Source organism: Myotis nattereri (assembly GCF_964212035.1).
Source record: "Myotis nattereri genome assembly, chromosome: 2".
Lineage (NCBI taxonomy): Eukaryota > Metazoa > Chordata > Mammalia > Chiroptera > Vespertilionidae > Myotis > Myotis nattereri.
This window is the reverse complement of record NC_138076.1, coordinates 166,205,419-166,217,776: the sequence shown is the minus strand read 5'-3', so window position 1 is coordinate 166,217,776 and position 12,358 is coordinate 166,205,419. Positions and strand designations below refer to the sequence as shown.

General features: G+C 40.1%; 1 protein-coding gene across 2 annotated transcripts in view; it reads right to left on the bottom strand.

Annotated features, from left to right (window-relative positions):
- Positions 1-12,358, bottom strand: part of LIMA1 (LIM domain and actin binding 1) — a 98,316-nt gene that overhangs the window by 17,886 nt on the left and 68,072 nt on the right. For both annotated transcript variants that reach the window (XM_081082643.1, XM_081082644.1), the window contains exons 5-7: positions 5,578-5,662; positions 3,824-3,972; positions 834-941 (exon numbers count right to left, since the gene is read on the bottom strand). In XM_081082643.1, the coding sequence (XP_080938769.1) occupies positions 834-941; positions 3,824-3,972; positions 5,578-5,662 (342 nt within the window). The remainder of the gene's footprint in view (positions 1-833; positions 942-3,823; positions 3,973-5,577; positions 5,663-12,358) is intronic.

Here is a 12,358-nt window from a genome sequence, read left to right as displayed (position 1 = left end):
CACTGCAGGGCTACATCCCAAACTCTTAAGGGTAGCATACAAAGCTCTTCAAGACCCACCCTGGCCCTCTCCCTCCACCTGTCTCTCATCATGGCCTGTATGTCCCGCCCTGCTCAGCCAAGTCATCTTAGTTTAGATCTCCAATTTCCAACCTCTGTTATGTCTGGAATATTCTTCTCTTTCTTTACTCAAACTTCTCCTTACTCACTTTGCCTATTTCCACACATTTTTCAGGACCTGGCTCAGACATGACCTTCCTGAGGAAGTTAGGGCAAATGCCCTTAGTCTCAGCTTCCACAGCTCTGAATAGCCCTCTCACAGCAGAGGTCAAACTGTTTTATGATGGCCAACCTGTTACTCATCTCCCTTCTACTGTTAGCTTCCTTGCAGATAAAGACCACATAGCATGGTATGTTCATATTTAGTTTTTCAGCTTAGCATTTCCTATGCTTAGCATAATGCCTGCCTACCTTTCAAAATACTGAGTGAAAGAATGAAATTTTATTGCATAAAATTAGTTAATAATATACAAATACTTTGAAAGATAATATTTCTAATCAAAACAGATTTTCAAAAATCACTTTAGCTCTATGCCCTCTGAGCATTTGCTGAGCAAAAGAATTTTCCAGTGAAGGTTCATTATTTGGTCAGCTATAAGTTGCAGAGCTCCCCAACCAAAATTATGTGACCTGCAAAAACAACAATCTGTCTTGGCAGCTGTTACCAAATTCCCAGACACTCTACAGCCCAGAGTTAGAGTGGTTTCTAATTTTAAGCATCTAATTTAGAGCACATGCTTCTTTGGCAACTGGACATCAGACTTTTGAACCCACCTTTTCTCCATCTTGATGGGAGATACAGACCTCGGGACCCGGGGGCACATTCTCCTTTTGTTCCAACTTATGAATTTTGATTTCACTGCCATTGGCTCTCAATTCATTCTAGAAAATAAAAATTGTCTGTGAATTTTTTTTTTTAATTCTCAAAATAATAAAATGAATTCTCACTATTCTCTTCACAGCACATCTATTAAGTAAACTTGGAATGTGAAAATAAATTTCTTTTAAGAGGCCTCAGGTCAAATCAACCCCCTAATGCTCACAAGCAAAACCCACTGACTTGTGAAACGACAAAAGCAGCTTTGTGGACACATCCCTCAGAGTTAAGTATCTGTACACTAGTCTAAAACCGGGTGCTCATTAGAATATATACACACATCAACACAGACACACACAGACCACCCCCAGCATACAATGTTCTTGTGATTCACTCTTCTAGCAGCAGAGCTTGTGGGAATGCAAAGCTTGTGAGTTTTATCAGAAAAGACCATTCTGGAGCAGGGAAAGGAGATGCCAAGTGCCAATAATTAAGAAAATATACTGACCATATATATAAATATGCCCGGCCTGGAAAGAGAGACAGGGATGATGTATACATATGAAAACAAATTATATTTAATGATAACTATAAAACAACCTTTTTTTTTAGTGAGACTTTCAAAAAACATGTTTTTTTATATAAAATTCATACATTGTACTAAAGACATACCTTATTCGACTACTCATAACAGAGCCTCACCATACCAAGCAGGCATTAATACTATCATAGGAATAAGCATAATCCAATTTTTTTCCCTTGCAAAGAACATATTAAATTTTAAAATTTAATATGAAATTAAATATTAACATTAACTTTATATATTAGACCCAAGATTAATATAGAGGTAGATAATTATGGACATTTCCTATCATTAGTCTGCTAGACATATAGTACCTTTCTGTTCTCTGTGATTCTGTAGGCATGGGGAGAAAACATAATTATGGCCACAGGGCCAATGAAGGGAGTGTGAGTGTGACTGACTTAATCAGGTGTGGAATCCCAAGTTAAGGCACACATTTTGGGGGTGCATCTATAGGGAGGAGCTGGCAGCCAGTGCTGCAGAAGACAGTAGTACAACAGTCCAACCACTCATTCCTGACCCCATCTCAGAGCCCAAAATCACTGCCATAGGGTGTGTGCCTTGTTACAACCATCCTCTGTAGGGGGCCTGAGAAATTCTTTGGGGATGAGATAAAATGTACTTTTTACAAGAATTCCTAAAGCATTCCAACTCTTAAAAGTTTCAGAGATGGAGACTGCAATTTAGAAACTCTATTAGGCGTTTTTAAAAAAAGGTCACTGAACAGGTTTTTCCACTTAGGGAGGCACTTGGTCGGAATGTTTATAGCAGCAGGGCACTGAGAAGCAGCAAAATCCTGGAACAAGAGGGAACAGAGCTGCACAGATCACTGACTTGCTGTATCTCCTGACCTGCCTTCTCAGAGAAGTCTAAGTTTGCTCATTTTTCATACTCACTATTGATTTATACACATCTCTTCTTAAAATTACAGTGAAAAATCAAGATGAAATCATTCATTGCCCTGAGACTTAACCCACCAATAAATACTACTGGAGAATGCATACTTAGTAATGTGGGAAAAAGAAGGCTCAGCTCCTGAAATACACGTTACAATATCTAATAGGCACCAGTTTTAATCTGGCTGGGAACAAATAAAATTCAATACTAGTCTTCCAACTTCGTTAAAAAATAGGACATCAAGAAATTAATGGCCCTAGCCAGTTTGGCTCAGTGGATAGAGGGTAGGCTTGCGGACTGAAGAGTCCCAGGTTTGATTCCGGATTGCGGACTCGATCCCCAGTAGGGAGCTTGCAGGAGGCAGCCGATCAATGATTCTCTTTCATCATTGATGTTTCTCTCTCTCTCTCTCCCTCTCCCTTCTTCTCTGAAATAAAATATAATTGTTTTTTAAAAAAATAAGAAATTAATGGATTGTAATTTGAAATCTTGGAACAAATATTTGAAAGATACATATATAGGTATGTGTACATGTGTATATATGCATGTGTACATATGAATAAATGGCATTTAAAAGGCAACTTCAACTAAGCAGTGCCATAGTGGCATCCTGCCAGTTAAGCCTAGGTAAGTATAAAATAGAAAAACCCTCCATTTTATTTAGAAGACCAACTTTTTGTTCTTACTGAGCACATCATCTTGTCATTTCTCTCTCCTTTTCCCATTCACTATTCTAATTTTTTTTTAGAAAATCATTACATCACAAGGAGTAAAGATTAAGTAGGCTGTATACTATACAATTTCATTTATAAGAAATGTCTAGAATAGGCAAGTCCATGAAGACAGAAAGTAAATTAGTGGCTGCTGGGGGAATTGGAAGTGATTGCACAGGCATGGGGTTTCTTTTTGGGATGATGGAAATGTTCTGGAATTAGGCAGTGGGGATGGTTGCACAACCTTGTGAATATACTAAAAATTACTGAGCTGTTATACTTTAAAATGGTGATTTTTATGTCATATGAATTATATATCAATAAAAACTTGCAAAAAAACCACCCATATTAATGTCAAATATATCTCCACTATTTGCCCTTTCTTTCCTTCAAAAACAGAAATAAAAATAGATGTTTCTGTAAAAACTAATAAAATACTTCTTTAACAATAAGATTAAGCAGAAGAGACAGAAAAACTCTATGACATTACTGAATGGCAACATCATACAAAAAATGAGTGGGGTGGGAATGAGGCCTAGGAAAGCAAAGACAGGATAGAACATTGTAGGGATGGAAATAAAGCTAGGGTAGGATCTCTGTGAAAAGGGTTTGGGGGCTCAGAGGACGAGGGAAGGAGCCAGGGCTCACAAGTCAGGGTCTGGTGACATTTCTAGTTCCTGTGCTCAGTGACCATTTCTGGATTAAGGAATGAATGAATGAATGAATGAATGAATGAATGAAGCAGAACACATACTGTGTAGTTGGTGGAACTGCTTTGTTTGGACACAGCTGCCTGATACTTGGCCATTCGATCCTTTATGGAGGTTTCTGACAGGCGCGGGATCTCCAGGTTTCGCCTAGTCTCACTTTTTTCCAAATTGAATGCAGAAGTTGACACTTGACCTGGAAGTATGCAAAAAGATGCTTTATTAGAAGATAAAATATGACTTTAGTGGTTTCAAGATTCTCAATTTGGGGCTATTGTCATGTAATGGAATGAATTTCTTCTATTTACCCTTATATGCCCTTCAAAACATAATAATTCCACCCTTAAGGTGTTTTGTTACCACTAGTAGTACAGATAACCCATCTTTAAACAAAATTTTTTTTATTATTGACTTTAGGGAGAGAGAGAGAGAAAGAGAGAAACATCAATTTGTTATTCCATTTTTATTTATACATTCATTGGTTGATTCTTGTATGTGCCCTGACTGGGAATCAAACCCCACAACCTTGGTGTATGGGGACAATTCTCTAACCAACTGAGTTATCTAGTCAGGGATCAGGATAACCAATTTTGATACTGCCCGTCCATGAGAGCCCCTCAAGCCTCAAATGACCATGGAGCCAAAATTCTCTGTGGCACTTCCCTTGGAATCCTGCAAAGGTACCAGATGTTTACCACAGGTTACCACTAACAAGGATGGATTAAAAACACAGAGAAGCTGTTTGTGGAGAGCAATGACATTTGGGAATGGCTTGTATTGATACTGTTGTAATTTAACCTAATTATTAATTAGCAGGAAAGGAACAAAGGGAAGGCCAAATATTATACTCATTTGTACAGTCTTGCCAGGAAGCTGCAGTTCAAATGCATGCCCAGTCAAGTCTGGGTGATAAAGGAAAGGTTCTTGTCTGTCAGTCACACTTGGGAACAGATCATTGGCCAGAGTAGTGTAGCCAGAGCAAGCCTGGGAAGACTTGGGATAGCTAAGCTCCTAAACAAAGGAGTTCACTGTCTTGGTTTACACTCTTTTTTTTTAAAAAAAATAATTTTTTATATTGATTTCAGAGAGGAACGAAGAGGGAGAGAGAGATAGAAATATTAATGAGAGAAGAGTCATTGATTGGCTGCCTCTTGCATGCCCCACACTGGGGATCAAGCCTGAAACTTGGGCATGTGCCCCAACCAGGAATCTGTGACCTCCTGCTTCACAGGGTCGACTTTCAACCACTGCCCAGCCCTTGCTGGCCAGGCTTGGTTTGCACTCTTGCCTCTTGCTTGCTGGTTTTTAACTCCTGCCTTGCGGGACTCTCACACTCCTGCATTCGCCCTACACAATGGACTGATGCACTGCAACTAGCCTGATGCTAATCTGCACCCAATTCCACCAGGGAAAGGAAACTTTGGACACTGTCTTTGCTTCTAGCTCTACTGAATCCCCAGCTGCACGTCTTCCATGACTGGATTAAGGAAAATGGAACTTTGGAAACCCAAGGACATAATTACATGCAAATAAAAGTCACTCATCCTCCCATGCAAGTCTCAGAAAATTATTCTTCTCGATATCATAAGTACGCAGCACCCAATGGGGAAAGGGATACCTCACTCCTACTAGCAATGGAGAAAGACAACCCATGCATCTCTCCATAACAGTATCTAACAGATAGACTCCCATTTAATTTGTACCACTCTTCCTTCAAAAGCATTGGTGTTGAGGCCAAAAGATACTGTTTACTGAAGAGTACTTCCCAGAGAACGTCATGCACATGGAACTCTCTGCTTACCTGGCCCTATTTCCAAATCATCCAGAGAATAGCTGTTTTCAGAGATCCTCCTTCCACCTGCACTTCGGCTTTGGGTCCGAGCAATCTGTTTGGAAAACAAAACCAAGCAATAAATTTTGATATAAGATGGGAAATCTTGATGCAATGTTCAAAAAGGAGGACTGCAAATCTCCTTTATAAATAAAAATCCAGAAAAGATTAAATTTTACATTTGTTTGTATATTTCACAGGATATATTTTCCATATTATCAGAATCAAGCACTACATGTTCAAAAGTGCCCAGGGAAAAATAAGTTAACTCTATCAAGGTTATATCTCTCTGCTAATGATCAGTACCTAACCAGCTTAACCAGAAAGCCTCGTAATTTAAACATCATTGAGGGGAATCGTCATGTCCCAGATGACAATGACATATGTCTCCAAAGTGCCAAGTCCTGACGGCAATATCTGCTGTTTCCCTTCCACGTCCTACCTTATCTCTGCTGCTGTTACAGTGGATGGACTACTATTACCTTTCTAACTGGCTCTTCTACCTTCCAATCAAGTCTCTATGATGCTGCCATTATCCCAAGTAATACAAAGCAATTATCCCCAAATATAATTTATGTTACTCTCCTGTTCAAAATTCTTTAAAAAAATATTTTTATTGATTTCAGAGAGGGAGGTAGGGGGAGAGAGAAAGAGAGGGAGAGAAACATCAGTGATAAGAGAGAAGCATGGATCAGCTGCCTCCTACACCCCCCCTACTGGGGATCAAGCCCACAACCAGGGCATGTGCCCCGACTGGGAATGGAACTGTGACTTTCTGGTTCATAGGCTGATGCTCAACCACTGAGCCATGCCGGCCAGGCCTGTTTAAAATTCTTTAAGGATTCCTGATCACTCCTTGAATTAAATCTAAAGTGTTTAGTATGTCACAGAAGACCAGTTCTAGATCTGGCCCCTACCTACCCTTTCTGGGTATATCCTCTTCCTCACCCTTTACCCTCCAGGAAAAGCAAACTGTTGTGAAGTCCATGATATTGTAAGTTAGTTCCTTCTACCTGGATTACCGTTTTACCCTGCTGTTGTCTAGCAAATGCTTGTTCCTTTAAGACTCTGTAAACTAAGCAACTTTCTCTCTATGAAGTCTGTCCTACCTGTCCTACATAAATCTAAGTAGTTGTTCCTCTGTACCCAAGTACCTGGTTACACTTCCATGACAATGCTTATCAAACTGCTGTGTGTTCCTCTACTGGACTGGAAGCTTACTGAGGGCAAGAGACTATGCTTTTTTTAAAAAATGGAAAAGTGAACGATACACTTTTTTTTTTTGAGTAAAGTATTTTGTGATTCCTGTAAATCACTATATTTCTATCTCTCCTATCTAAGGTAGATCTCTAATTAAAATTATAAATTATAATTTTTAAGCCTGGAAAAGTGACTCAACAGAAAGGCACAGAATGTTTCCATAGTATGCAGCATGTCATGTTTATTCAGATTGTAATGAGAGCCTTCAACCACATCCTATCATTTACATCTCAAGATAACATGAAGTAGAAAAGATAACTGAAATCCAGTATAACAGATCAGACTTAGTACCCTTTTGAATTCTACATTAGTAAATAGCTATTAAACCTCTAAGTTCAATGGATTAATTAACTCAACAATAAAGTTTACGACTGAACTATCAGTTATTTTAAGTACCCCCACACCCCCCAGTGAAAAAACATACCACTTTCTGAGTCAGAGCCAAGAATTGGTTTGCTTGTACCGTACCAAAAAGAATATAGTTTCTTGCAAATTCAATATATAATTAATATAATTTACCTCAAATAAGCTTTGCTATTTACATTGTTAGTTGAATCTTTTTTAAAATAAAAATATTTTTATTGACTTCAGAGAGGAAAAGAGAGGGAGACAGAAACATCAATGATGAGACTCATTGATCTGCTGCCTCCTGCACACCCCCTACTGGGGATGGAGCCCACAACCCAGGCAAGTGCCCTGACTGGGAATCAAATGGTGACATCCTGGTTCATAGGTTAACACTCAACCACTGAGCCACACTGGCTGGGCTAGTTGAATCTATTTTATTTTTATGAGTTTGTTTGAGCCAAAACAGATGACATATGCCTGAGCGCAAAATCTCAAATGCTCCCTGAATCTATCCTATCTAATAACAGACAAATATGGTAATTGACCATACCTTCGCTACGCCTCCCATTGGCTAATCAGTGCCATATGCAAATTAGCCACCAACAAAGATGGCGGCTAATTTGCATACTGCAGGCAGGGTGGGCCAGCGCGAGCCACCATCCAGGCCCCTGTGTGCTGCCTAAGCCCCGCCGCCAGCTGGACCCCCTGTGTGCAGCCCTGGGCGGCGGGGCTTGGTGGTGCAATCACACCGCCTAAGCCCCACCCCCAGCCGGGACTCCCATGTGCGGCCCTGGGCAGCGGGATCCCCGTGTGTGGCCCTGGGCGGGTGGGACCCGTGTGCGACCCTGGGTGGGCGGGACCCCTGTGTGCGGCCCTGGGCGACGGGGCTTGGTGGCGTGATCGGCCTGAGGAAGCCCTATTCTTGCACTTCCACCCCCTGATCGGCCCTGGCCTATGTGCGACCGGGGCGGCGCCCCAACCCCCTGATTGGCCCTGCCCTGTGCACCAACGGGGGCGGTGCCCCAACCCCAGGATCGGCCCTGCTGTGTGCATGACCCGGGGAGGCAGGGCAGGCACATAGGGATAGGGCCTGCATATCTGACACCCGGGGAGCGGCCTAAGCCAGCAGATGGTTATCTTCTGAGGGGTCCCAGATTGTGAGAGGTCACAAGTAGGGCTGAGGGACACACACACACACCCTGCCAGTGCACAAATTTTTGTGCACCGGGCCTCTAGTTTTTAATAAAAACCAAGATAAGCTGTAGCAGCTCTAACTTTGCCACATTATACTCAGGTCAGCTGCATCATTAATCACATCCACATAACTCATATGATGCAACCTACTGTTGCTCTGGCAGCAGCCCCCAATCTGGAAATGAATATCACTTGCCAAAGGGAAAAGATAAATTTGGCAGGATACCCTCCCATACATATATTTTTCTGTTTTGAAAACATTTCTCATTTGCAGGTAATTAAAGTAAAGGAAATTCCAAAGATGTATCACAAATGCTGCTGCACTGTAAGATGGTCCCTATAAAAATTAGAATTTCCAAGGCTCAAAAAGAGAGAAACCCTGAAAATATATATTTTTTTAAACTGAAAGGAAACAAGTTCTGCATTCTTAATACTAGAGCAATATTTCAAATACTTACATCCTGTCAAGGTAAAGTTCCAGTACAATTCAAAGAGTTTGTGGCCTGGCTGGCGTGGTTGATCATCGACCTATGGACCAGGAAATCACGGTTTGATTCCTGGTCAGGGTACATACCCAGGTTGCAGACTCAATTCCCAGTAGGGGACGTGCAGGAGGCAGCCGATCAATGGTTCTCTCTCATCATTAATGTTTCTATCTCTCTCTCCTTCTCCCTTCCTCTCTGAAATCAATAAAAATGTATTTTTTAAAAAATCAAAGAGTATGTGTTATATTCGTAATCTGCTGAGTGTTCAGTTTTCTGTCTGTACTTACAGTCACGTGGGAAGGCCCTGCACTGGTGTTACTGGGAGCAAGGCCATTTAGAACCAGTACATATGCCCTGCCAGGGCTGAGCCTTTCTTTGGTTTTAAATGCATAAAATTTCCAATCTTTGTTAGCTTTTCATTTAAATCTTTGGGTTAAATAAAGAGCCTTTAGGAAAAAGAAAAGCCTTCTGGCTCATGAGGGTATCAATACCTTAGTATCTTTTTTCAAGTACTAAAAAAGTGACTGTGCAAAGCTATTTGGCCTTAGAGAAAAACAGAAATGTCTCTGGAAATCCAAGTTACACTGACACTGGTTCTGAGGAGGAATACAGATCTGAGGCTGCTTTTAATGAGATCCCAGGTGAAGCACTAAGCATTTTCTAAATGCCTTTTCACCTCCAAACCACTCAAATATCCAGAATAACAAATGCAATTCAAATGCATTTGCTATGAATTTTATGACCCTCATTTTAAAAGTGGTAATCTGAAGCACAGGAAGAAGGAGGGGTTTCCTCCAATATTTCTGAAGGAAGTAGAGGAACACAGAAAGAAAAAAACAGGAATTGTGATACAGAAACACTCTTCTGTAACACATTTGTTCGCATTTCAGCCCTTTTTATTCAGACATTTGAGGGAGCCTTAACCATCAAAATCTGTTAAGAAAAGACACTTGAAGACTCTCTGGAATTTCCTACGGCTTGACTTACCCCCACCCCGCATGTCCTCCTTCCTGTCAGCTGACTGCAGTAACTCTATGTAAACATTCTCTGTGAATCCATAAACACATCAAACCCATGTACAAATAATAGAATAAGAGTTTGGAGTTTTTAGCCAATGGTCCGTGGAATTTCTTTTCTCTGGAATTTTTCTTTTTTAGAAATAAAATGTTAGGTCTCAAATGTCAAGTAAAAAGCAGATTTCCTGCCCCCTCCACCCTATTTTCAGAAAAAGTTATCTTTAAAAGTTGATTTTTTAAAAAAAATATATTTTTATTGATTTTTTACAGAGAGGAAGGGAGAGGGATAGAGAGTTAGAAACATCGATGAGAGAGAAACATCGATCAGCTGCCTCCTGCATGCCCCCTACTGGGGATGGGCCCGCAATCAAGGTACATGCCCTTGACCGGAATCGAACCTGGGACCCTTCAATCCGCAGGCCGACGCTCTATCCATGGAGCTAAACTGGCTTCGGCAGTTGATTTTTTCAACACCTTAATTTACTAATAGGCTCCTACCTCTCTCAGCCACTTCCTTCAACCTTTCAACTTTGACCTTCCTGCAGACTCTCATCCCTCCAAAGTCAAGGGTGGAGGAAGGATATCTTTTAGGGAAAAATGAGACTTTGCTGAACTATGAATGGTTATCAGAGGGTATAGATAAAACCTGGCCTTAACTTCTCAAAGTACTGTGAGATAAACATTGCCTTCTCCAAGGACCTTCTTAGAAAAAAGAGACCTAATTTAAATAAAAGAACACATAGAGAAGGAGCACTCATCTCCAGTGGTGGGATTTCTCTCCATTTTCTGTATTTCTAAGCTTTCTACAAAAATTATGTGTTACTCTTACAATTAGAAAAAAAAGAAAAGGAAGGAGAGGTAATACTTCATACCTACTTTTTAAATGTCTTTATTGATTTTAGAGAGGAAAGGAGAGGGAGAGAAACATTGATCAACTGCCTCAGCATGCACCCCGATGAGGACTGAACCCATAACATGCACGTGTGCCCTGTCCAGGATGATCCCCTGACTGGCGACCCTTGGGTACATGGGACAACACTCAACCAACACCAGCATTACTTCATACTTATTAAATTAATATAAACAGATAAAAATGGTAAAACCAATGCTGATGAGGTGCTGGATAATTGACTATGTCCTCAGATTGTGCTATGGATGTTATAAAATAATATAGTCTTTGAGAACAAGCTGAAAATATATAAGAATATTTAATAAATTATATTTTTTGACCATAACATTCCAAATAACTAAAACAAAATGTTTCTGCTAAGATGCTCAGAGCTTCTTCTTTTTTAAAAATATATTTTATTGATTTTTTACAGAGAGGAAGGGAGAAGGATAGAGAGAAACATCCATCAGCTGCCTCCTGCACACTCCCCACTGGGGATGTGCCCGCAACCAAGGTATATGCCCTGGACCGGAATTGAACCTGGGACCCTTGAGTCCGCAGGCCAATGCTCTATCCACTGAGCCAAACCGGTTAGGGTGTGCTCAGAGCTTTTTTATTAAGCTAAAAAAGAACCTAATTATTGGGGACTGATTAAACAGTATAATGAAATACCATGTTGCCATAAAAGAATAATTACATGAACTAGAAAGATATACAGGAAGGTCTATATAAAAAAGACCAAACAAAAAGATAAAGCATAAGTATACAAAACAGTGAGTATACAGTGACTAAAACCATGTAAAAACTAGTTATGCGATGATGAAGATATTACTGTGCACACCTGATGATGGTTACTCTTTTCCTGGTTTACTTGGCTTTTTCTTCTCCTTTCTGGTTTACTCTGTGTGTGTGTGTGTGTGTGTGTGTGTGTGAGAGAGAGAGAGAGAGAGAGAGAGAGAGAGAGAGAGAGAGAGAAATTGTTCAGATGACTATTTCATTTATATAAGAAAACCAAACCTCCCCAAACCATAAGCTTCTAACTTAAGAGTTTTAGTACAAATCTGCTGTATTATAATGTATTTCTTCTCTTCATTGCCCTCATGTTTTTTATTCAGTTAAGAGACTATAAAATGAGTGAATAGAAATGATAGCGAGCTAAATTCTTTGAGAATACAGCTCTTGATGTTTTCATTTCCTTAGATTTCAAAATTGTATAAGGCCATGGCCAGTTGCTTTTATCCAATAAACAGTTATTATAATATTCATGAAGATAGTGTAATATGGTAGAAAGGGTACTACACAATTTCAGTCCTTATTCTGATATTAATCAGCCACAGGACATTGGGTATATCAGTTAAGCCTTCTGACCTTGGCTATTTCTATCTATAAAATATAGATTTTAATATCTTTACTGCCTCAGAGCAGTGAGCTGGATTATGAACATGATAGGTATTTCTCACACCTTGTAACTCATTGATAAGTCAGAAGGCTAGAGGAAATGACTAATACATTCATCTGGATACACACCATGTCTAATCCAGGATTGAGCCCAATAGCAA